Source organism: Ooceraea biroi, chromosome 2 (assembly GCF_003672135.1).
Source record: "Ooceraea biroi isolate clonal line C1 chromosome 2, Obir_v5.4, whole genome shotgun sequence".
Classification (NCBI taxonomy): domain Eukaryota; kingdom Metazoa; phylum Arthropoda; class Insecta; order Hymenoptera; family Formicidae; genus Ooceraea; species Ooceraea biroi.
In genome coordinates, this window is record NC_039507.1 from 16487346 (window position 1) to 16514163 (window position 26818).

A 26818-nucleotide genomic window follows, 5' to 3' on the forward strand; every position below is an offset into this window, starting at 1 on the left:
TCCTCGTATCTCTAACCTCCGTAGTCAGATTCTATAAAAATTAAATACACAAAAATTAGTAATATAAATTCGTATTAACTTTTCTCTAACCTTAAGTAGTATTTTCTTTCATTTTATTACACTACATAATCTTCATATTCGAGCAATAATTATCTCATATTAAGAGTACCCTGAATATCTCATTATACGAGCCACACGCCTAGCGGTTCCGCGATCATGAAATCTAACCTCTACAATTAAGCAATTCAACAAATTGCGTATTTTCCTGTTACTATGATTCTACTCTATCATTGCACATTGAATTTATTGCCAACCATTTCTTTATTATATAATAAACAAGGTTTAAAGACTTACCTCAAGTTACTTTGATATGTTCACAATTTCACAAATCTTTTCTTGCAAAGGCTAAACGCAATAACGAACAATGAATTTTTCACTAAATACATTTTACACCAAGAGTAATAAGTTCATGGTGGAACTAACAAATGGTGCTCACTAGTTTAGCAGAAACCCCATTATCTCATATTAGGAGCATATCTCATAATAGGGGATTCTCCTCTATAAGTAGTGAATTAATGTGAATACGAGAAATTTTATTATTGCTGGCTTCTATGTGTAAAATTAGTTAGTAAATTAATAGTTTTGAGTATATCTTAATGTTGGATGCAGCGTTATGAGATTTAAAAAGTAATAGAAATGTTTCATTCTTTTTATTTATTTTCTGATAATTTCAGATACAAGTACACTGAGAAAAAAATGTAATTGATCCACCGAAATGTCTTGTCACGGGGTGCCAACAAAATATATACTTATTTCGACAAGTTATATATTGAAACAAATATGTAGTTCTTGGATTACACACATGAGAATTATAATCCAACAATTATATATTTGATTCAATATATAACTTGTTGAAATAAGTATATATTTTGTTGGCACCCCGTGACAAGACATTTCGTTGGATCAATTACATTTTTTTCTCAGTGTATTTAAGTGAAACGATTGCAACTATTCATTTTAATCTTACTCACTTGGTTTTAATATACTATTAGGATTGACTATTAGTACTACTTCTGTATACTATTAGGATTGACTATTAGTACTACTTCTGTATAGAGTACATAACAGTAAAGTATGACATTGATGCTGTTGATATCTGCAATGGAAACGTCAGTTCAATTTTTAGAATTTATTAAGTCGGTGCATAACTTCTTACCGAAGGGTCGAATGGAAGGGTGGGTGGATCGCTTCAAAAGATGACTCTTTCTTTTGACGTGTTATCTCGCCGGAAAGATTCACAGAAGAAATGGAGAAAAAATCGTAGAAAACAATGAAAAATACTTTAATTTATGCGATTGTTTCATTTCAATAAAGAAAAATTGTAAAATCGGGTAAAACTTATGCACCGACCTAATATATTATGTATAACATATACATATTAATACATAATATAGTTTTACCGAGGCAAAGCTTTCTAATGATGTTATATAAAGACCGCCAAATTTTAAACCATAAGGCTTACTACTTCTTTGCAAAAGAAACAATATCAATTTTTGCACACATACGGGTGCGGTGTACCATACAACGTTATATCTATGAAGTAATAGATACAGAAAATGATTAATTAAAATACCAAAAAGCGCATAGCAATGATAAATAACTTAAAAAATATATATTCTACATACTACATTTATAGATATTATACTTCAAATATTATGATTATTGTTATTTACACGTATGTTAAAATGTTCGCTTAGAATTAGTATTGACAATTTTATTATATTAAAATATCTTACGCGGTAGAAAATATGTAATTATAGTGATCTGTAACTTCTTGACCAGTATAGTGGCCTACGAATGAATACACAAAAATGGCACCCATTAAAATAGAATGTAATACGAAATTTTCTATGCTGTTCTCAGAAAGAGCTTGAAAGATCTGAAGTAATATATTATATGTACAATGTTTTGTAATACATATATGTAATACATATACATATATAGACAATTAATTAACAATTAATTTTTCAAATGTATTATAAATTTCAAAGAACGTATGCAAAATGTGCAAAATGTTTCTCATACGGAATATCTTTTGTTTTTCATGAATCTAGTAAAATGACATGAACGTTCATATACGGGATGTTTTGTAATTCGCGCTACTTCCACTATTTACACAGTGATATTTCTTATGAAAAACTGAGTCAAAAAGCCCTAAACCATTTTTTTCTATAATGTTTAATAAAGTAGTAATTATTAGTAGTAGTAGTAATTATTGAGTAAAGTCAATCCAATCAGCCTTTAACCGGGTGTATGTCAGTGAGCCGCGCGCCTGGTGGTGTGCGTGAGTACTCCGCCGCCGTCCCATACTCTCACGCTGCTAAGACAGTGTGTGACTCACAGACTTGTATATTTCTAAAGGACGGTGCTAATTGGCCGGAATGTATTAAGAATATTTCTTTCATTAACCTTTTCGTTCCTAATGCCGACTTTAGTCGGCATCTATGCGACGGCCTGTGGGTCCGAGCGCCGACTGTAGTCGGCATCCACATAAAGCCCGTATCAGACTACGTATTGGAGATTGCGAATTAGAGATTGGAATTTAACCAATCAGAACAAAGCAGACCAAGATTGCAGTGTACCGCGCACGGACTGCCGTTCAGCGATGGCGTTCAGGCGGCGAGTATCGCCGGAGCGAAAGTGTTAAGCATCACAAAGAAAAATAGTTCCGGACTTTTCGATTCAACTTTCCATAAGGAATAACACTATGTACTTAGTGGACGATGAATAAGAAACATCCTGTATAATCACTTTTATGTCATTCTTATTATATGTTTCTGTATCTCCAATTTCAATTAATTGAAATGTCTTGTTGAACTGCTCAGTGAAGAAAACCTTCAAAAATTGTAAAGAAGGTATAGTTGAAAATCTTACTCGAAATAGATTCAGGCTCAAGCAAATTATAATAATCATTATTATAAGAATGAATGTTCCTTCGAAGTTATACAGAAAGAAGTCAATGAACCTTGAAAAACATATAATTATTTTATTTTATATGTCAAGTACATATTTTGAAAATGATAATATGAATATAAAAATTATATTGAAAATATAAATTAAAAACATACTCAATAGTTTTGCGATGAATGTCCACTGCATTAGTTATCTTTTTGCGCATCTCGCTCTTGTACTTCCGATTAGTTACTTCGTGACTGTTTATTGCCTGCTCGATACGGTAACTGTAAATATATTTATTATAATTATGTGGATATATTTATTATAATTATGTAGATTTTCTATATTTATTGCGAAAAACAAAATTTTTCGTTTATAATCACAATTTTGATTTCTGCTTCTGTATTTCTTTCTTACCTAGCAATATTAAATAATCCGCAGAAGTGTATAAAGTATCCTGTCATTAATATTGCTGTTCCCAGTAACGTAGCTACTGCTATGAAAAGAGCTGAGTACAGATGTAGCAAAATAAAATAAAAATGTTTTTCTTGATCGACGAAATATTCAGTCATGATATACGTATTGCGATGATGTGACTCAGATTTATTTACAAGAAAGAAGATGCCGAAAATGCGCGGAAGAATTGGTAAAAAAGAGCAAACGAATACACCGTACATCGCCAACACTAAGAATGTTTTTAAAAATAACCAGGAAATTGAGTATATAAATTTATGTTCTTTAATATATCGAAATATAGCGTACATGGACAGCTTAATTTTTTGACCAGTTACTGTTTTCTCATTTGTTTCAAATTTGTTATTTTTCTGTAATAATCTTGTAGATTGCTAACTTTACTCACAATGTGTCAGTTTCTTATTTATTTTTATTGTGCACACTTGTTTGGTATAATAATTGTATATTGAAAGACACTCACTAGGGCATATAGTAAAGACTAATTGATATATTCTTACATATAAATCCAATCGCAACACGTTTTGCAAAGTGTCCATATTCTTTTATTATAGCAATTTCGTTTTCATCGTTTAACTCGCTACAAACGTACAAAAGGTTTTCCAACACACGCTTCACCTATCGTATTAACATATATATATATATATATATATATATATATATATATATATATATATTAGACAATTCTCTATTTCTCTGATAAATTTTTTTAAAAGTTATTTAGAGTAAAGGCTCATTTATATAACCCATTTTTTGGAAGCATTCTGTAAAAAACTGAACTTACAACATGCGTGTTAATCCAAAAAGAATTGTATTGGATTACGCACAAAAGAAGGAAAAGTGTTGTCGAGAGAACCTTAATGACGAAGTCGACAGTTAATTCTGTAGTTAGAAACGTTGTAAGCTGCAATCAATAAATTTATAAAGAAACAAGAAGAAAATTGTACACTGATTTGAGGAGCACAAACTGTCGCTATTGGTTGGTTATAGACATAGACATAATAATAAGAGTAAACCGAGCGTGAGGCACGAAATCTGAAAATTAGGTAGAAAGAAATGGAAAGTAGGTGCCGTGTATATCTTTCTCTTTCTGTTACACTCCACTCTTTTTTTATTAGAGAGAGAAAGCTACACGGCATCTGCTTTCTGTCCTTTTCTATCTGATCTTCACTGCCAAGTAGAGAACATATACTCTTACTATAACTATTGTTATAGCTGAACAAGCTTTAACGTATTCTTTGATGTAATTTCTTATTGATAATTTAAATTGTTGTAAGTTGTTTTGCGTACGCCAATATTTTTAAGGAGAAATATTTACATTATTATAACAAATCATCATAGATCTGAATAAAAACAGTTATTTATTAAGAAGTGCAAGCAGAAAGAATAATTACACTAATTGTGCGGTTGACCATACAGTATTTTTCAAGTATTTAATTTTTACTTAAAAAAGCTTAACCTATATATTGTCACTAATTACAGATCAATGATCACTAGTTACATCAATCATAAGTTAATACAAAAGCATGATTAACTATTTTTCTATTCATAATCTTCTTGTCAAATGTCCAATCTTGTCAAATTACAATTATTACATAAGAGTTTTATAATATTATATTGTTACTAAACGTACATAAGATAATTACATTTTTAAATCTTGTATGAAACTGAAAACATGTTTAACATATTAAAAAATATATGTAATAAAAGTAAAATTAAGAATATTATGTAATTATATATATAAAAAAATGTGTTGTTAATATATATCTACATACCTGAAATATAATAACGCTAATCGTACTAAAAGAAAACAGAGAGGACTGAACTTGAACAAGCATTGTTCGGTGGTAAGGCCATAAGCCAATCGCGATTAGAGAAATTCGATGAATGTAAAGAAATTGAGCATTAATACCATTCACGTTTGTTTGAGCATCCACACGCATTTGGGAACGATAGGGCAATAATGAGGTTTCGTCTCTTTTTCCGAATAAAAAATATTTTACAATATTTTTCCTCTAATATTCTTTCTAGAGTCAAATTACCTAAATTTAATCTAAATATACTGACGCAAATAACATAAATTACTGGTATGTAGAGTGCTATAGAAATAATTTGCTCCCAATTTGAGAAGGGAGAGAAAAGTGAACGATTAATCGATCGGTTTGACGCCGTACCAAAGGTACAACAGATATTTATTTCTCAGAAAAATATAGTCATGGCATTATATTTCGACCGAAGCTCGCGCAGGCGTAATTGATTTTTCCAAACAGTCTTCATATTCATTTTAGTCCAGGCATTCGTGAGGTATACATGCTTCTTAAAAGGAGCGTGGTTGATTGTACGTACAATTGTATTAAATATATGTCTGAAAGTTTTATTATATTTTTGTGATATTATATATAAATGCATTCAGAAGTTTTAGATTTTTATTTACACACACGTTTTTGAATATATATGTTTACCTGTTGTATTCTGTGACATCATATTATTACGATAGGGCGATTTTCCAATTATATGCTAATAAAGACACTTCTGATTTTATAATATCCACAGAAATGCTAACTGCATGTATAACGATTATAAATATTTGGTAGATTCTGCGAAAAAGTCTCAGCTTTGCTAAATATTTGTAAAATTAAACGCTCTCATGTTTTCTAAGGTTGTCTGATTACTTAATCTCAACTAAAATGTTAAAGCGTAAATAAAAAAAAATGCGTTTAGAAGTATCAATATACACACAGACAAATAATACACATACAAGACACACATGCATGCACATATGCACGCACGTACACAACTGAGTTTCATTAATTTTGTTGTGTAATATTTTAATTGTTCAAATATTTTATTCTATCTGATTGTTTTCCGTAATTTTATATAAACTGCATGATAATATATTAATTGATATAAAGCGTGAAGAATAATTCTACTCAGCTGATAAGTGTACACAAGTTATTTCAAAACTGGACAGTGGCGCATACTTATATACAAGCTTACCTACTTTCTTTCAATGTATTATTGAAATATATTACTGTATTACTTTCAATATATTACTATTATCGCTTCTGTGTAGAATATAAAACAGTAAAATAAGATATGGATGCAGTAAATAGCTGTAACAAAAATCGTTAATTTCGACTTCAAAATATATGCTATGTTTTTAATGCATATGAACAATGTAATTTTACCGAAGCAAAGCCCTCTAGAGATGCTATAAAAAGTCCACCTATTTTGAGGCCATAAATTTTACAGCTTCTTTGCAACAGAAACAATATTAATCTCTGTATGCGTACAGGAGCTGTATACCATCGAATGTTGTATCTGCAAAGTAATAATCAGTCAATGAGATGATCATTTTAAATGCATAAAATAATTATGTTAAAATGTTAAGATAAATATATATGCTTGCACACAAGGTATGTTAAAATTATTCTTATTAATATAAACATTATTTTTTGTTATTTTGCTCGGATATCTTAACACATGATAATTAAGATTATTCAAGTTATGGATGCCAAAATATCTTACGCGACTGTAAACATGTCGTTATAGTGCTCTATAATTTCTTGACCGGTATAGTTGGCGACTAGTGAATATACAAGCATAGCAGCTGCAAATACAAGGTGTAATAAAAGTTCCTCTACATAACTTCGATGCAATACAATTTGAAAGATCTAAAATAATTCTTATATTATGCATTATGTGTGTAATACAAATTAAATTTCGGATATGTATATATAATAATTTGTTTGTTTTTCTATATCTCCTCGCTATTTATATTTTTCTGGATTTATGAATGCAGTCAGTTTATATATCATATTGAACTGTTTATTCGAGAAAACACAAAGGATTGCAGAACTTCATTAAAGGACTTACTTGGTAGAGATTAAGGCTTAAACAAATTACGACTATGCCTACTATAAAAAAGTATGTTGCGTTGAAATTAGTTGTAAAGTTTTCAGACAACCTTAAAAAAACATGAGAGATTAAATTTTACATAAATATTTAAATATATAAATATTTTAAAAAACAAGAAATATATAGGTGTCCCAAAATTACTGGTATGCGACATTTCGACATACCAGTACATACGCGCAAAATTTTAGCACTATCATTAGCAATATTTAGTCGCTTTCGATTTAAAAACTGTGTATATAGTATCGTCGACATTTTCATATTAAAATTTTTCTCTTAGAATATTCCATAGAATCTGACCTTAAAATTATTACCAATTGTTCGGATCATCATATATCTTTATGTAATAGAAACGCACTCAATGGCTATTCGATGAACATGCACTGCACGACGTAACTTCTTGATGATCTCCATCTTGTTCCTCGATCTCCTCCATAGATTAGGTTTTTCATGAACATTTAACATCATTGTTTGCTCCATATTGTAACTACAAATACATTTATTATTGAAATTACATAGAACCCGAACATATATACTAGAAGATAAAGAAGATTTCATTCGTAATCACAATCCTTACATTTACTTTTACATTTTTTTTCTTACCTTGCAATGCTAAATACTCCGCAAACATGTTTTAGGTATGCTACTAACATCATTCCTGCTGCACACATGGCAATTATTCCTATGCAAACAGATACATATGTGTGCAGCAAAATTAAATAAAAAGTTTTGTCTTTGTCAACAAAATATTCAGTAACAATTTGCATATTGTAAAGTGGTCGAGATTCATTTACGAGTAGAAAGGTGCCAAGAATCCACGGCAAAATTGGCAAAAGAGAAAGAATAAGTAAACAACATCCCGAAAACACTGAAAGGATGTTTTAAAATAATTGATCACATAGATTAATCATTTCAACTGGTATTCTCTATTATCGCGAAATATTGCGTTATGGTGTATTTCAAATTTTCTATCGTTTAAGGCTATTTTAATTATTTAATTGTTTGACTGCGGATATCTTTTAGATGAAACCAAAATTGTGACAGAGTAAAAGATAAAATGTGCTAATTTTTTACGACTATAAACATTATTAAAATTTTTCATTTGTTTTTGTTGGTGCTTTGTATATATATGTGTATATATATATATATATGTATATACAGAGTGTTTCTTATCTCGCGGCCACGAAGTACATAGTGTTATTCCTTATGGAAAGTTGAGTCGAAAAGTCCTGAACTATTTTTTTACGATGCTTAATGAAAGAGTTATTGTTAAGTAAATTCCAGCGAATCAGCGCCGTTCTTTCGAAGTTACACGCTGTGAGGCGCCTGGTAGTGTGCGTGAGTGTTCCTCTGCCATACCGCGTTGTCACGTCGTTGCGTCCATGCTGCTAAGACAGTTGTGTAACTGTTGCTGTTGAGCAAGATCGCTCATCCCATTTTTAACAATTGAGAATAAGATTGCGTACATTTGCAATAAAACAGTTCAACTTTTCTGTATTTTTGTAATATACTTGCAGAATACTAACTTTGCTTATTTCTGGCTCCTCTTCGGATTTACATGTTTTTGTATGTTTATAATCTAATAATTATATAATATAAACAGCTTGTGCGTACGGACATGCAGGAGCTTAGTTGGTGTCATTTAATATTTCCTTACATGTAACTGCAATCGTAATATGTTCCGCGCTATTTCCATATTTTTTGATTATTGCGATTTCGTTTTCATCTTTTAATTCGTTACAGAAATATTGAAGACGGTTTACAAAACACTTCACCTATCGTATTATATTAATAATATATCAGACAATTTCTTTTTGATAAAATAAATTGTGATAAACTTTTGAAAACTTATGGTATATAAAGCCTTATTTATCTTAAATGTTTAGCAATATATTAAAGTAAAAGCTCAACTTACAGTGTATGCGTTAACCCAAAAAGAAATTTGATGAACTTCGCCCAAAAGAAAAAAGAATATTGTAGACAAAATTTTAATAATAAGGTCAACAGTACATTCGGCAGTTATAAAAGACGTAAGCTACAATTAATGAATATATTAAAGGTCTATATTATAAAAGCGGCATTTGTATCTAATTATGAAAGCATAGGTTTTTGTTAGTGGTAAACCTAAAAGAACTATAATAATCTTTTTTATGCAATTTTAATAAAAAGTTAATTTTAATTTTTATCTTTGCGGATGCCAACACATTGTATTGCGACAATATTTATAGAAAGTTATAGAAATTTCTATAAATATATAGAATAATATATAGAAACAATATAAGAAATCTACACAGAACAGTTAAAAAGTAAAATGAAAAACAAATTATTATGTTTATAACATAACCGTTCGCTTAATAAGTGATTAAAAATTAAGTTGTAATTCTTTGCGCCAGCTGTAGTCAGCAATTATTAAAATTGATAATTATATGGTTATCAGGTATGACATATAAATTATTCAATTATTTTTTATATATAATGATATTATAAACGTGTATAATATCATGGCGTGACAATTGCAACGTTAATTTCTATAATTTACATTTAACAAGTAAGTGTAATATAACGACACATTAAATCGTACTTGGAATGGAACAAGTGCAATGATAATAGAAATACAAATTGTATATGTGTATTTCATTACGTAATAAAACAATTCAAAATATTTACAGACCTGAAATATAATAAAGCTATTTGGAACAACAACGAACAGTGGTAATTGAAGTTGAACAAACTTTGACTGATTGAAAGGCCATAAGCCAATAGCAAGTAGTAAAATTCGATGGATTCTAAAAGTTTCAACTATACGTATCATTCTTCTTCCAGCATTCGACTGCATTTGAAAATGATGTGTCGATCAGAATTGCATCTTCTACCGAATATTTTTCTATCTTTTTTCTTTTAGCTAAATTACCTACAGTAAATTACGTAATTCAGGCAAATTTTCTTATTTTTTAAAAATTGTCTAGACCATTTTTCATAAATTTGTCACAACCTTACTTGCCCGTAATAACATACAATATTAAGCACGATGTAGTGAATATACTATAATGATATAGAAATGTTATAGGATAACCACATAATGATATTGAAATGAAAATGCTATAGAAATAATTTGCCCGCAATTTGTGCGAGAGAAAAAAGAGGGTGGTTAATCGATTTTACGCTGTAAGAATATTGAACATTTATTTCTCAGAGAAAAATAGTCATGATATCAGTGAAGTTCACGCCACCGAATTGATTTTTCCAACAGTAATACGTCTTCACGTTCCTCATTAATCCACGTATTCGTAACGTACTCCCGGTTTTTAAAAGGAGCACTGCCCCGTTGATGTTGCGTACAAATATACAAGTGATCTGTCTGTAATTTTTATTATATTTTGGTGATATTATTATATATAATTGTATTAAAAAATTCTGGTTTTTTAGAAAGTTTGTTATGTGTTTGAATATATGTATTTGCCTGTTGTATCATGCGATATATGCGTATTGTTGCGGTATGATGATTTTCTAATTACATTCTAAAAATCCTGTGTTTTATTTAATAACATTTAATAACAGTAATAACGTATATGAGTGTATATGTGTATGCGCGTCCCAAAGTATTTTTGAATTAAGACTAATATCATAAACACACAAAACAAAAAACGAAAAATACATTAAATGTTGCACATATTAAATAATGTTAGGTTTTTTAGTTTCGCACATAATAGGATTTAAATATGGAATATGCATGAATAATAATATGAATGCTACTTTCATAAGGATTACAGATATTTGGAAGATTATAGATATTATATTTGGAAGATTCCTAAGCATGCAAAATAAATACTAAATAAAAAGGTATGTTTAAAAGTATGGAAGCATATATATATATATATATATATATATATGCTTCCATATCATATCATACATATATATCATACATATATACGTAGAACCACACAAAAGACGCGGACACATATATCCACACGCAGCCATGCATTTACACAAGACGCAGATACACATACATTACACCACATCACACCATACCACACCACATCACACTACACACATTATCAGGAAATTTCACTCGTGCATCATGTTTTATTTATTCAAACATTACTTCCGATTGTTTTCCGTATATTTTTACGTAAACTGGATTATAATATTAATTGATAAGGGGGTGAATCAAATATAAACCGGAATTATTTTTTTACGTGCCGTGAGGTGAACAGAGAGGGGCGCGGCTTCTGAGCTTTGTAGGTAGGGGTGCCTGAAGGGGATTTCCCCCGTAGGGGACCTCATACTACCGCTTCTTTAGTCAGTATCACGATGTCAGAGCAAGAAGTACCCTCGTCCGTTGCGCAACGGATTATTATCAAGTTTCTCACGATAGAGGGCGTAAAACCGTCCGAAATTTTGAGAAGGCGATGAAACTTGGGTGCACCATTACACCCCGGAATTCAAACAAGCCAGTATGGAGTGGCGAAAGAAGAAAGAATCTGCACCCGTCAAAGCTAAAACTCGGCTCTCAGCTGGAAAGGTTCTTCCAATTGTATTTTTTAATTTCAAAGGAGTTTTGCACATCGATTTTCTCCACGAACGTCGTACTGTGAACGCCACGTACTACTGCCAACTTTTGGACGAAACAAAACTCGCATATCATCGGAAAAGACACGAATTTCCAATCCGAGACGTTATCCTGCACAACGTACGGCCCCATACAGCTGCCCAAACTCGACAAAAAATTGAGGATTTGTTATGGACTACACTGGAACACTTTCCCTACAGTCCGGACTTATCGCCCTGCGATTATCATTTGTTTGGACATCTAAAAGAAGCACTTGGAGGACAGAGATTTGATGACGATGTTGCTGTCGAAGCGTTCGTGCATGATTGGCTGGTGTCACAACCCCCTTCATTTTACGATAGCGGGATCAAACAACTACCTATCCGTTGAAAAATGTGTTTTTAAGTCAGGAGATTATGTAGAAAATTAACTTTGTATGTTTGTATTTTTATGATGCTTCAATGAATTTAAAAAAAATAATTCCGGTTTATATTTAATTCACCCTCGTATTAATAGCATATCGATAATTTTTTGAAATTAATAAAAATACATAAGTTTTATATAAAAATAGGATAATTGTTGATATTTGATGGGGCAGGGCATTTACAATGACTATCACTTTCGATCGTGAAAAACTTCTTTATTGGAGAACAAAGCTGTCTCGTGCGTGTAACAAAAGTAGCGGTAAGAAGTGCGAACATAAAACAACTAAACCAATAGAAATACAACTCTATAGAGAAAAACGAAAACTAATATGGCGCCACAATCGTATAGATCCACCTATAGGGCGCTAACAATATTTAAGCGTACCTAGTTTTTTCAATTTGCTATTAAGTGATTGATTCTGTTATCATTTCTGTATAGAATACATCATAGTAAAGTAAGACATGGATGCAGCAAACAGCTGTAATGAAACTTGTTAGTTTCGACTAAAAAGTGCTGTTATAAATATTTGATACTTGATAAATAATACAGATTTACCGAACCAAAGCATTCTAAAGATGCATTAAAAAGCCCACCTATCCTGAGGCAGTAAATCTTACAGCTCCTTTGTAACAGAAACAATATCAATCTCTGTATGCGTATAGGGGCCGTATACCATTGAATGTTGTATCTGTAAAGCAATAGTTAATCAATAACATGATCATTTAAAGTGCATAAAATGTATCTGTTAAAATATTAGGGTACAAGTATATGCTTTATCATAAGGAAGCTATGTTTAAAACTGTTAATATAGACATGATTTTTTGTTATTCTGTTTGGATATCTTAATACGTGATACTTAAGATTATGCAAATTATGAATGCCAACTATCTATATTACAATATCTTACGCAACATAAAACATGTCGTTATAATGCTCTATAATTTCTTGACCGGCATAGTTGGCCACAAAGGAATATATAATAACAGTAACTGCAAATATAAGGTGTAATACACTTTTCTCTACACTCGTTCGCTGTAATACACTTTGAAAGACCTAAAATAATATAATAATATAATAATTCTTGCAGTCTGCATTACATATGTGGATATGTTTGGTCGTGTGCGTGTACGTTCCAAATTATTTTGGAAAACAGTTGCATATCATAATACACATAAAACGAAAACTCAAAAATACATAAAATGCTGCACATATTAAATAATGTTAGGTTTTTGAGTTTTGCAAATAATAGAAATTAAATATCGAATATGTATGCATAATAATTTTTTTCTCGATCTCTTTATATGTATGTTGCAGATCCAGACAGTTACACTTTTGTACAATTGCTCAGTCAGGAATTGCAATACACACAAAAGAATGACACTTAATTAAAGAGCTTACTTGATAGAGATTGAGACTTAAACATATTACGACTAGCAATATTATACAAAAATATGTTCCATTGAAATTAGATACATAAAATTCAGACAACCTTGAAAAACATGAGAATATTTCATTTCACCTTTACTAGAACTATTTAAAAAATAGAAAATATTGTATATAGGTGTCCCAAATTACCCATAATAAATATTACATTTCGACATACCAGAGAGCACGAAATTTTCACCTTTTATTAGCAAATATTTATTAGTTGTTTCATATTTAAAAACTAAATATATTATAACCACAACATTTTTCTATTAAATTTTTTGTTTAGACTGTTCCATAGAACCTATATTTAAAAATATTACCAGTGTTTCGGATCACAATATATGTGTAGCAGAAACGTACTCAATGGCTATGCAGTGAAAATCCACTATACGAGCTATCTTCTTATCGATGTCCATATTGTTTTTCAGATTAGTTTTGTCGTGAATATTTAATATCAGCAATTGATTCATACGGTAACTATAAATAAATTTATTACTTCTATTATATTAAATTCTCACATTTATACTAGACAATAAAAAAGATTTCATTCATAATCACCACAATCCTTCCATTTAGTTTTACATTTGTTTCTTACCTAGCAATGCTAAATAAACCGCAAATGTGTATTATGTATGTTAATACTACCAATCCTCCTCCCACCGTAGCAGTCACTCCTATGTAAAGAGATGCATACGTGTGCAGCAAAGTCAAATAAAAAGTCTTTTCTTCATCAACGAAATATTCAGTTTCAATTATATTGTAAAGTGGGTGAGATTCATTTGCGAATAAAAAGGTGCCAAGAATCCAAGGCAATAGTGGCAAAAGAGAAAGAATAAGTACGGTGCATGCCGTAAAAGCTGTAAAGATGTTTTATAATAATTGATAAAATAGATGAATCACTTAAACTGATATTCTTTATTATCTCAAAATATTGCCTATACAGGGTGTCCGGTAACTCACGACTCAACGCTCGTGAGTGGATAAAGCGGACTGAACTGAGTGGAAAAGTCCTATACCATTTTGCAATTTTCACAATAGTTAACGAGTTATTAATTATTAAAAATCGCTCCACTCACGAGCGTTGAGTCGTGAGTTACCGGACACCCTGTATATAATATTTATATTTTATTAATTTTTCATTGTTAAAGTATTCTGTAATTATTTCATCGTTTGACTGCACATTTATTTTAATTGTACGATGTCAACATTGTTAGACTAAGAAATAAATTATGCGAAATTTTTTGAATATAAACATAATTCAAACTTTTTATTTATTTTTATCTTTGTAACTTTAGATATATCTTTTATCCTCACCTAAACTAACTAGAAAGTTTCTTTACAAAATGAGAAACTATTGAAAATAAAGCAATTACTAGACTAATGTATTAAGGATGTATATAGAGCACTGTCTGTACAAAAAGTTAGTCAAAATTGGAGGTTTACAATATGTCGTCTTTTTCCCTTTATTTCTTCTATATTCAGACTGTACTATAGTACAGCCTGAGAATATGAGCGATTTTAAATATTGCAAAAATTTTACTTTTCAATCATTTAAACACAAAAATATGCATGTGCTTTGAAATCTGAAAACTTAATCACTTTTTAGTTCGTTTAAAGTAATTTTCTAGAAGAAATAAACGAAAAAAATGCCATATTGTAAATCTCCAAATTTGACTAACTTTTCGTATAGCCAGTCCGTCATGTACATCCTTAATTCGTCTCAATTTTAACAAGCGAAAAGACAAGCGGGAAAGCGATTGCACTTGCAATGAAACGGTTAAACTTTTCGTATTTCTGTAATCTATTTCAAGAGTGTAGCTTTGTGTTTATAATTTCTGGCTTCCCTTTTGATTTACAATTTTACATGTTTGTATATTTATATACTGTCATTCAATATTATCTTACATGTAAGTATAATGGCAATATGTTCCGCAATGTTTTCGTACTTTTTGAATATAGCGATTTCGTTTTCATCTTTTAAATCGTTGCAGACATATTGGAGGCGCTCCATAAAACCTTTCAGCTATCGTATTAATAATATATCATGCAATTTCACATTTATGTTAAAATTCGGAAAGACTTAAGATGTATAATGTCTCATTTATGATAGACGTTTAAGAGTGTACTCAAATATAAACCTAGCTTACAACATATGCGTTAATCCAGTAAGAAGTGTAATGTACATCATAGAAAAGGAAAAAAAACATTACAGACAGAACTTTAAGAATATGGTCAACAGTACATTCCGCAGTTATAAATGATGTAAGCTGTAATTAATAAATTTATTATAAGCAATAATAAGAAAATTGCATACTATCTATCTAATTATTAAACCGCATGTTTCGTTAATAAGCAAACGTAAACTAACTTTATAATTTTTATAGTTAGGTTTAATAATGTTATAATTTTTACTTGTATGTTCGCCGATGCTAACACATTTTATAACAAAAGCATTTGTACCGATGTTCAACAAATATGCAAAAATTAAAAAGTAAGAAGATAAGGAAAACAAAAGTTTTCACTTTTATGACATAACCATTCGCTTAATAAGCGTTTAAAACTTAAATTGCAATTGACTTTGTACCAGCTGTTATTAGCGATTATAAAATTACTAATTGCTATGAATATCTGCTAAAAAATATTAATTATTTTATTTATATACTGATGTCATAAATGTGTATAATCATAACGCAGCAATTACAGTTAATGTAATTTAACAAATAATTTTAATATAAAGATACTTTAAATCTTATTAAAAATTGAACTGCTGTGATAATATAAATACGTAGTATTTCATTAAGTAATAATTCAATATATACATACCTGAAATATAATAAAGCTATTTGTAATAAGATTAAACAGTAATAATTGAAGGTTAACAAATTTTGATTGATTGTAAGGCCATAAGCCAATAGGAAGTAATAAATTTCGATGGATTCTAAAATTTTCAACTATACGTATCATTCTTCTTCCAGCGTTCAACTGCATTTGAGAATGATGTGTCGATCAGAATTGCATCTTCTACCGAATATTTTTCTATCTTTTTTCTTTTAGCTAAATTACCTACAGTAAATTACGTAATTCAGGCAAATTTTCTTATTTTTTAAAAATTGTTTAGACCATTTTTCATAAATTTGTCACAACCTTACTTGCCCGTAATAACATACAATATTAAGCACGATGTAGTGAATATACTATAATGGTATAGAAAAGTTATAGGATAACCACGTAATGATATTGAAATGCTACAGAAGTAAAAATGCTGTGAGATAATTTGCTCGCAATTTGCGCGGGAGAGTAAAGTAGGCAATCGATTTGACGCTATACCATACGTATAGATATTTATTTCTCATAAAGTAGCGCTCGTGACATAATATCTTGACTGAAATTCACACAAACGCTTTAGTGTTTTCACACAGTTCTTGATGTTTATTTTAGTCCAGGCATTCGTATGGTATGTTTCTTGAAAGCAGCGTTGCGTATCTGATGTTACAGGTCAGTTTTGATATGATAAAGAATATATAGTACATTGTAATCTGTAATTTATTACATTTGTTATAATATGCAAGTGAATCTCCGTATTTCATTACTTGGAAAATATCAATTTGATAAATTGCATAGTATGTTATTCAACAGATGTTCATGTATACAATAGCCACACCTGTTAAATTTCACTTTATTATATATTCCAAAGTAGGCGGTGTGCTCTTGGCACGCCAACAGCTGTATTACTTAGCAACAGGCACAAACACGCGTAAAGTGGGAAAGGACAACGTACTACTTCCATCCTTCTCTTATATTTTGTAAGTCATTAATATGTATTACAGTATTTACGCTTACGTCATTTGGTAATTCTTTTTATACATCGCAGGAGTTTACATGATTATTTACATAAAAAAAATGGTACAAGACCTTTTATTCAACTCTAAAATTAAACAGAACTAAAATTTTATATATATAAAATATAAAACATATACAATATTTATATTTAATTATATATTTAATTTTATATATATAAAATATACAACATATATACATATATATGTATATTATATAAAAAAATATATAAATATAACGTAAAAATAAAAAATATATGTATATTGCACATATATTCTGAATCCAGAAAGTCATCATAGGATATCATTAAGAAATTATCGCAATGGAATATCTGAATCAGAATAACGGGATAGAGCGTATAAATATGTTAACTACACACGCGCGCGCGTGCGCACACACACACTAGCGGTTTTAACCCTTTGCACTTGACTGTCCTCTTAGAGGGAAGATCGTAAATGTAGCAAATAACTCGAATATTCCTTCTAAGGGAACACGAAAAGTCTGCAGGTAATTATTGAGAAAAACTTATGCACACATAATATTTGTTCGAACGCTATATGATTTTATTTGAAATGATATGTCCATTATTTTGTGAATAAACATGTTCGAGTTGTTGGTGATCTGAGAAATCTCTCCGAGTGCAAAGGGTTAATAATTCTGCTGCATGATATTCTATTTGCTCAAACATTATTCCGATACTTCTCAGCAATTTTATTAACTGCATTATAATATTAATATTATAATATTATAATATTAATTGTTAATAATGAATTGATAATTTTATGAAACTAATAACTTTATGCAACCAATTAATTGAAAACGAGACAATTGCTATCACTTATCTTCAAGCTTACCTACTTGTTTTCCATATACTAGTAGATGTTTGATATTAGTATCACTGTGTAGAATACATAACAGTAAAGTAAGATATCGATGTGGTAAATAACTGTAATGAAAAACATTAATTTAACCATCAAAATATATGTTATGTTAAACATGTATATTGATATATACAATGCAATTTTACCGTAGCAAAGCCCTCTAGAGATGTTATAAAAAGTCCACCTACTCTCACCCCGTAATTTTTACAGCTTCTTTCCAACAGAAATAATATCAATTTCTGTATGCGTACAGGAGCTGTATACCATTGAACACTGTATCTGCAAAATAATAATCAGTCAATAAGATGATTATTTAAAATACGTAATATATGATTGTGTTATAAACTTAAGGTATTACTATCTTATAAGATACCATATATATGTACAGGATGCTCCGTTAGAATCCGGATAAAATTGTATTTGAAATTCTCATTATATTAGAATTCAGTTGCCAATTGGCGCTAAGATAGACCAGATACGTGTGTAAGACCTCATCATAACTTCGAAATTTAGGCCGAGTTGCACAGATTAAACCCAGAATATAACCGGAAGACGCCGATTATTGAAAGTCTTCGCGCTGGCAAAACGCCAAGTGAAATAATAAGGTTCTTCGGATACCCCAAGTCGACGGTATACGATGTTGTCCAGAAGTACGTGGCCTCAGAGGAGTCCGAGGAGGACTTTTCCACCCTGGCGAAGAAGATCCAAGTCAGGGAAAATTCGACGAGGACGCCGGAGCTTATCCAAAGAACTTAAAACCTCATCTCGGAGAACCCGGGAATTTTCCTTAGATCCTGAGGACGGTGGTAAACCACTGGATGGAGACATGGAGACAGGCCTCGGGGAGGCCGTACATCTTCCAGTAAGACGTTGCATCTGTTCACACAAGTTATTTGGTTCAGAATTAGCTGTCCAGTAATGTCGCCATGTCCAAGGACGTCTGGCCTTCCAATAGGCCCTATCTGAAACCTCTCAACAACGGTGGATCGTGATCGAGAGGGTTACCAACCCTCAGGCATACTATCATGGTCTCTCTTCGGGCCTCCATCGAGGCGTTCGTCGCCATGGACTGGACCCAATTGGAGGCGACATACTTGCATTTTAGACCAGTTTTGAGGCGGTGAACGAGACGCAGAATGGCTACATCGATCCTCAGGGAGGATCTCTTAAGTTGAATATTAAAGTATTTCTTTGCATATTTAATATTGGCTCTAATAATAACTGACTTTTCCGATAAAACGTTTTCATGTCTGGATTCTAACGGCGCACCCTGTATATATATAATCCTTTAAAACTTATGTTCTATTATTAATTATTAAGAAAATAATAAATATATTTCTTATTTTCTTCTCGAGTACATTAATACGTTCGAGTAATTATTGGACAAGATATGAATATCAAGTATTAATGTCAAAATATCTTACGCAACAGAAAATATGTCGTTATAGTGTTCAATAACTTCTTGACCACTATAGTTGGCTATGAACGAATATATAAGCATATCAATTGCAAATATAAGGTGAAATAGACATTCGTCTATATTTTGATGCAATGCACTTTGGGAGATCTAAAATGATAATTCTCAGATTGTGCATTATGTATGTAGATATGTGTGTATGTGATGAGCATGCGTGTCCCAAATTATTTTTCAGATGAGTTACATATTATAATAGATAAACATGAAACGTAAAATATAGAAAATGTTTCTTATATTAAATAATTTCGATTTTTTCACAAATTTGGGCCTTGAATATAATATAATAATATGAATTAAGGTTCAGATATAGACATGTTATAATTTTCTTCTTTTTTCTTTTTATAGTTTTCTACATCTGCAAATCTAGACAGTTTACATATTCTGTTGAATTGCCTATTCAAGAACACATAAAGGAATTTCGAAAATTTACTTAAACTTACTTGGTAGAGATTGAGACTTAAACATAGTACCATCATCGCTATTATACAAAAGAATGTGCCATGGAAATTAGATATAAAAAATTCAGACAACCTTAAAAAATATGAGAGCAATTAACTTTACATATACTATAAATATTTAAGAAATAGGACGTATATAGGTACCCCAAATTACCCGTAATAATTATGACATTTCGACATACATGAGCGCGCAAAATTTTAAAGTTTTATTAGAAAATTATTAGAAAATCATTTCACATTTAAAAACTAAATATACATATTATAACGTCGACATTTTCATATTAAAATTTTTGTTTTAGAATGTTCCTTAGAATCTGTCCATAAAATTATTACCGGTGTTTTCATCACCATACAGGGTGTCCCGGGTTTTAACCGACAAACTGCGGGAGCATATTCTACTAGTGGAAATAAGAAAAAATTCTTATATCGAGTTTGCTTAGAAATGCTTTATTACAAAGTTATAAACCAATATTGAAAAAAATATGAGATAAGTAACAACGGATTTTTTCACAAAAATAAAAATTATCTACGCAATGATTTAGTGACGCATTTCAAAATGTTGTCCTTGCACATCGATACAAGCTAGACATCGACGTAGTACAGAATTTGTTACGGTACGACATTCCTGAAAATTTTGTTGCATCTCAGTAACTGAATTAGTAATTCGTTGCTTTAAATCTATCTGGTACTCTCCTGTTAGGAAATCTACGTTGATACTCTCGTACGGCAGCTCGTGCATTTCCGTCACAGAATCCGTACACGAAATGAATATCAGTGTATTCCTCATTTGAAAACACTTTTGGCATTCTGATAGTAATTGCTAGTTCACACGACGATTGAAATCTAACAGCTACTGTTGTGAAAGTAACAATCATACTGAATCGTTTCAACATAGTGAACATGAATACATGTGAATACACATAACATAAACATCTTCGACCTTCCAAATTCTACACTATGTTCCGTTGTTACTTATCTGATATTTCTTTTCAATATTGGTTTATAACTTTGTAATAAAGCATTTCTAAGCAAACTCGATATAAGAATTTTTTCTTATTTCCACTAGTAGAATATGCTCCCGCAGTTTGTCGGTTAAAACCCGGGACACCCTGTATATGTATAGCAGAAACGCACTCAATGGCTGTGCGATGAACATCCACTGCATGGCCTATTTTCTTGTCGATTTCTTTTTTGTTTCTCAAATTAGGTTTTTCGTTAATATTTAATATCAATGATTGCTCCATACGGTAACTAGAAATAAATTTATTATGCAGCACTATTATATTTATATTGGAAGATGAAAATGATTTTATTCATAAACATAATCCTTCGATCCAATTTTATATTTGTTTCTTACCTAGCAATGCTAAATAAACCGCAAATGTGTATGAGGTATGCTATTAGCATCATTCCTCCTCCCACCATCGCAGTCACTCCTATGTAAAGAGATGCATATGTGTGCAGCAAAGTCAAATAAAAAGTCTTTTCTTTATCAACAAAATATTCAGTTACAATTTGTATATCGTAAAGTGGTTGAGATTCATTTGCGAATAAAAAGGTGCCAAGAATCCAAGGTAAAATTGGCAAAAGAGAAAGCATAAATACGCAGCACACCGCAAACACTATAAGGACGTTTTAAAATAATTGATCAGATAGATTAATTACTTCAATTGGTGTTCTGTATTATATTGAAATATTATGTTATTGTACATACTTCTAATTTTCTATCGTTTAATTTTTTAATTATTTAATTGGATGACTGCGGTATCTTTAATAGTAGTAGTACGATATCAAAATTGTCATAGAGTAAAAGATAAAATGTGCAGATTTTTATATAAACATTATAAAAATTTTCATTTGTTTTTATTGTAACTTTGTATATATATCCAGAACTAAACGTTTGTTTACACAATAAGAAATAAACTAATGGAAATAAACCAATATAAATATATAAATATATTAAAGAACAAGTAGAAGGAACAACTTTATTATTCATGGGAAAACAAAATAATAAATAATAATAATGTAATATTTACATTAAGCTATACAATACAATAAGCTAAAAGTAAAACCGAATAAAATGCACAATATACGGCGTTGTCTAGTGAAAAACAATATACTATGAGGTCATCCCATAAGTAAAATGTCATTTTTATCTTAACTGATTATTATTAATTGATTTAATTAATTTTAATAATTACAATTGAGATTCCTGTTATCGCATCCATGATATTCTCTCCATCTTGCAACAATTGAATATTACTCATTCTAATATTAATGTTTTACATTAAATGTAAATTTTTAGATAAAATTACGGAGAAATCACAAACAAAATTATTTACTTACGGGATGACACAATGCACATATGATAGATTTGTTTCGACTTCGCATTAACAGTAAGGTGGAGTAAGGTGTCATTCTTGCCGTCATCGCACTTTTAACAAGCGAGAAGAATGTGTTTGCGTTTATTTGCAATGAGTTTAACTTTCCCATATTTCTGTAAAATATTACTTGCAGAATGCTAACTTTCTTTACAATTTCTCACTTCCCGTTTAATATAGAAGTTCATATATTTATATTATAATAATTATATAATATATAGCTCTTGCGCAAGAGCCTAGTAGATATCATTCAACATTTTCTTACACATTATGAAAAACGTAACATTTTCCGCAATGCTTCCATATCTTTTCATTATAGCTATTTCGTTTTTATCTTTTAATTTATTACAGATATGCTGAAGACGCTCCACAAAGCCTCTCACCTATAGTATTAGTAATAATAATATTAATTAATAATATTAATAATAAAATAATATAAGGCAATTTCGATTTGTACTGATATTCAAAAAGATTTATAATGTTTTATTTATCATAAACGTTTAGGAGTATACTGAAGCAAAAGCTCAACTTACAGTGTATGCGTTAATCCAAAAAGAAATGTAATGTGTTACGCAGAAAAGAAAATAGAATATTGTAGACAGAATTTTAATAACAAGATCAATAGTACATTCCGCAGTTATAAGTGACGTAAGCTGCAATTAATAAATTTATAAATATATTATATAAGAAAGCTGAATACGTATCTAATTTTGAAACTGCAGGTTCCGTTAATGACAAAAGCTAATAAACTTCAAGCCTTTTTCGTTGGTTTAATAAAAATCTATTTTTTATTTGCATGTTTGCGGATTTACATTTTGTAGCAAACTATTTATTAGAAGGTTTAACAAATCTGCACAAAACAATTAAAAAGTGAAAAGGGAAAAAAACAGTAAGAATGCTTAGGATATAATTGTGTGCTCAATAAGAGTTCAAAAATTAAGTGGTAGTTTAATTTAATTTGCTTAATCTGTAATCCGCAATTATAGGAATTAATAACTATTATGAATATCAGATAAGAGATATAAATTATTTCCTCTATACAATGATATTACAGATGTGTGTAATCATAACGTAACAATTGCATTATATTATATTTTAATAAATAAGTGTACTATAACCACATTTGTAATCTTGCTTCAAATTGAACAAGTGCTACGATAATAGAAATACGTAATATGTTGTAAGTACTAAAACATATTTATATATTGCAAAATACATATATACCTGAAATACAATAAAGCTAGTTTGAACAAACAAGAACAGTATTAATTGCAATTTAACAAACTTTGATTGGTTGTAAGGCCATAAGCCAATAACGAATAACACATTTCGATGGAGTCTAAAATGTTGAGCTATAGAGATCATTCTACTTCGAGTATGTGACTGCAGTTGAAAATAATATGCCGATTAGAGTTCGTGTACCTCTTCTTCCAAAGAATACGTCGAATGTTTTTCTTTTTGCATAGGATAAATAACTCACTTCGGCAACCTGTCTTTATCATATTTTATTAAACTTGACTACACGTTTTTTCTTAGAATTTGTTGTGAACGTACCGACCCCATAATAACGTAAACTACTAACTACAATGTAGTGAATATGTTATAAAGCTATAGAAACAGGAAAGACAATGCTATAGAAATAATTTCCTCGCAACATGCATGGGAGGGAAAAGTATACGATGAACCCATCAATTTGACGCCTGACAACACTAGGACGGATATTTATTCCTGACAGCATAATGTAGCCATGACATCTTGATTGAAGTTCGCGCAAGCGCAATTGATTTTTCCAAGCATGTTTTCATGTTCTTCATTTTAGTCCACATATTCGTAACGTATACTTATACGTACCGTATTTTAAAAGCAATTTCGTTGATCTTGCGGATAACTGCACCTAATTGCATAAATGATCTGCTTGTAATTTTTGTTATATTATTGTGATATTACATACAGAGGTATTCAAAATTCTGGTTTATTGAAAAACATGAATTTTTAAGTAAATCTATTATCTGTGGTATTCTGTGACATCACCTTATTGATATGATAGAACAATTTTCTAATCATATTCTAATGATGACCATTCTGGTTTAATAATATCCACAGGAATGCTAACTGTATCTATGTATAGATATTTGATCTATTCCGCGAAGACATCTCATCTTGCAAGATAATAAATAAGTTTAATTAAAAAATACTTTTAAAAATATAAAATGTAATATGTAACACACACGCACACGCACACGCTCATAAGCATGCACGCATGCACGCACGCATCTACATACACATAGTGATTTCAATAACGCTGGTGTCTAGTATCTTATATTCTCAAACAATATTCCGACTGTTTTCCATAATTATATATATATATATATACACACACACAGAGTGTTTCTTATCTCGCGGCCACGAAGTACATAGTGTTATTCCTTATGGAAAGTTGAGTCGAAAAGTCCTGAACTATTTTTTTTACGATGCTTAATGAAAGAGTTATTGTTAAGTAAATTCTAGCGAATCAGTGCCGTCCTTTCGAAGGTACATGCTGTGAGGTGCCTGGTAGTGTGCTTGAGTGTTCCTCTGCCATACCGCGTTGTCACGTCGTTGCGTCCATGCTGCTAAGACAGTTGTGTAACTGTTGCTGTTGAGCAAGATCGCTCATCCCATTTTTAACAATTGAGAATAAGATTGCGTACATTTGTAATAAAACAGTTCAACTTTTCTGTATTTTTGTAATATACTTGCAGAATGCTAACTTTGCTCATTTCTGGCTCCTCTTCGGATTTACATGTTTTTGTATGTTTATAATCTCATAATTATATAATATAAACAGCTTGTGCGTACGGACATGCAGGAGCTTAGTTGGTGTCATTTAATATTTCCTTACATGTAACTGCAATCGTACTATGTTCCGCGCTATTTCCATATTTTTTGATTATTGCGATTTCGTTTTCATCTTTTAATTCGTTACAGAAATATTGAAGACGGTTTACAAAACACTTCACCTATCGTATTATATTAATAATATATCAGACAATTTCTTTTTGATAAAATAAATTGTGATAAACTTTTGAAAACTTATGGTATATAAAGCCTTATTTATCTTAAATGTTTAGCAATATATTAAAGTAAAAGCTCAACTTACAGTGTATGCGTTAACCCAAAAAGAAATTTGATGAACTTCGCCCAAAAGAAAAAAGAATATTGTAGACAAAATTTTAATAATAAGGTCAACAGTACATTCGGCAGTTATAAAAGACGTAAGCTACAATTAATGAATATATTAAAGGTCTATATTATAAAAGCGGCATTTGTATCTAATTATGAAAGCATAGGTTTTTGTTAGTGGTAAACCTAAAAGAACTATAATAATCTTTTTTATGCAATTTTAATAAAAAGTTAATTTTAATTTTTATCTTTGCGGATGCCAACACATTGTATTGCGACAATATTTATAGAAAGTTATAGAAATTTCTATAAATATATAGAATAATATATAGAAACAATATAAGAAATCTACACAGAACAATTAAAAAGTAAAACGAAAAACAAATTATTATGTTTATGACATACCCATTCGCTTAATAAGTGGTTAAAAATTAAGTTGTAAATCTTTGCGCCAGCTGTAGTCAGCAATTATTAAAATTGATAATTATATGGTTATCAGGTATGACATATAAATTATTCAATTATTTTTGATATATAATGATATTATAAACGTGTATAATATCATGGCGTGACAATTGCAACGTTAATTTCTACAATTTACATTTAACAAGTAAGTGTAATATAACGACACATTAAATCGTATTTGGAATGGAACAAATGCAATGATAATAGAAATACAAATTATAGATGTGTGTTTCATTATGTAATAAAACAATTCAAAATATTTACAGACCTAAAATATAATAAAGCTATTTGGAACAACAACGAACAGTGGTAATTGAAAACGAACTTTAACTGATTGAAAGGCCATAAGCCAATAGCAAGTAGTAAAATTCGATGGATTCTAAAATTTTCACCTATACGTATCATTCTCCTTC

At 30.3% G+C, this 26818-nt stretch overlaps 4 protein-coding genes and 2 long non-coding RNA genes across 18 annotated transcripts in view; 3 read left to right on the forward strand and 3 right to left on the reverse strand.

The window, feature by feature from the left end:
- LOC105280161 overlaps positions 1–26818 on the forward strand; it is a 386539-nt gene that overhangs the window by 236103 nt on the left and 123618 nt on the right. The window lies entirely within an intron of this gene.
- On the reverse strand, positions 490–6576 carry LOC105280155. 6 transcript variants are annotated; one of them, XR_894076.3, is made up of 11 exons: positions 5889–6576; positions 5202–5791; positions 4211–4330; positions 3927–4044; positions 3373–3640; positions 3129–3239; positions 2935–3025; positions 1797–1939; positions 1461–1593; positions 1032–1156; positions 490–609 (listed from the first exon to the last, which is right to left on the reverse strand). XR_894076.3 is itself a non-coding variant. In XM_026967821.1 (10 exons), the coding sequence occupies exons 2-10, from the start codon at positions 5367–5369 to the stop codon at positions 1103–1105; spliced, it is 1014 nt and encodes a 337-aa protein (XP_026823622.1). In that variant the 5' UTR covers positions 5370–5791; positions 5889–6576; the 3' UTR covers positions 934–1102. The 6 variants fall into 6 exon arrangements, 4 of the variants coding, with proteins under 4 accessions (XP_026823622.1, XP_026823621.1, XP_026823620.1 ...); XR_003406176.1 differs by having other exon boundaries at positions 516–558; XM_026967821.1 differs by lacking the exon at positions 490–609 and having other exon boundaries at positions 934–1156; positions 3373–3448.
- LOC105280153 (odorant receptor 24a) lies at positions 6661–16936 on the reverse strand. 3 transcript variants are annotated; one of them, XR_003406175.1, is made up of 11 exons: positions 16568–16936; positions 15892–16011; positions 15650–15767; positions 14340–14601; positions 14105–14221; positions 13715–13805; positions 13224–13369; positions 12872–13004; positions 12701–12794; positions 8999–10699; positions 8436–8920 (listed from the first exon to the last, which is right to left on the reverse strand). XR_003406175.1 is itself a non-coding variant. In XM_026967816.1 (10 exons), exons 1-9 carry the CDS (start codon positions 16730–16732, stop codon positions 12741–12743), a joined length of 1206 nt encoding a protein of 401 aa, XP_026823617.1. In that variant the 5' UTR covers positions 16733–16936; the 3' UTR covers positions 8436–9376; positions 12701–12740. The 3 variants fall into 3 exon arrangements, 2 of the variants coding, with proteins under 2 accessions (XP_026823618.1, XP_026823617.1); XM_026967816.1 differs by having other exon boundaries at positions 8436–9376; XM_026967817.1 differs by lacking the exons at positions 8436–8920; positions 12701–12794; positions 12872–13004; ... (5 more) ...; positions 15892–16011; positions 16568–16936 and adding exons at positions 6661–7100; positions 7303–7393; positions 7700–7828; positions 7945–8209 and having other exon boundaries at positions 8999–9116; positions 9257–9376; positions 10013–11166.
- The window catches only part of LOC113561461, a 38825-nt gene continuing 23102 nt past the window's right edge, over positions 11096–26818 (forward strand). For all 4 annotated transcript variants that reach the window (XR_003406182.1, XR_003406180.1, XR_003406181.1 and 1 more), the window contains exons 1-5: positions 11096–11181; positions 12462–12574; positions 13631–14217; positions 17439–17547; positions 18673–18813. This is a non-coding gene — a long non-coding RNA (uncharacterized LOC113561461). The remainder of the gene's footprint in view (positions 11182–12461; positions 12575–13630; positions 14218–17438; positions 17548–18672; positions 18814–26818) is intronic.
- LOC105280152 (odorant receptor 24a) lies at positions 17062–24165 on the reverse strand. Of its 3 annotated transcripts, none has more exons than XM_026967842.1 (10): positions 24003–24165; positions 23312–23431; positions 23044–23161; positions 21755–22019; positions 21532–21648; positions 20380–20470; positions 19887–20029; positions 18609–18741; positions 18440–18527; positions 17062–17669 (listed from the first exon to the last, which is right to left on the reverse strand). In XM_026967842.1, the coding sequence occupies exons 1-9, from the start codon at positions 24141–24143 to the stop codon at positions 18477–18479; spliced, it is 1179 nt and encodes a 392-aa protein (XP_026823643.1). In that variant the 5' UTR covers positions 24144–24165; the 3' UTR covers positions 17062–17669; positions 18440–18476. The 3 variants fall into 3 exon arrangements, with proteins under 3 accessions (XP_026823643.1, XP_026823641.1, XP_026823644.1); XM_026967840.1 differs by having other exon boundaries at positions 18436–18527; XM_026967843.1 differs by lacking the exons at positions 17062–17669; positions 18440–18527; positions 18609–18741 and adding an exon at positions 18874–19732.
- Positions 24645–25964, forward strand: LOC109611014. Its single transcript, XR_002193331.2, has 2 exons — positions 24645–24733; positions 24882–25964. It is a non-coding gene; the product is annotated as an uncharacterized LOC109611014 (long non-coding RNA).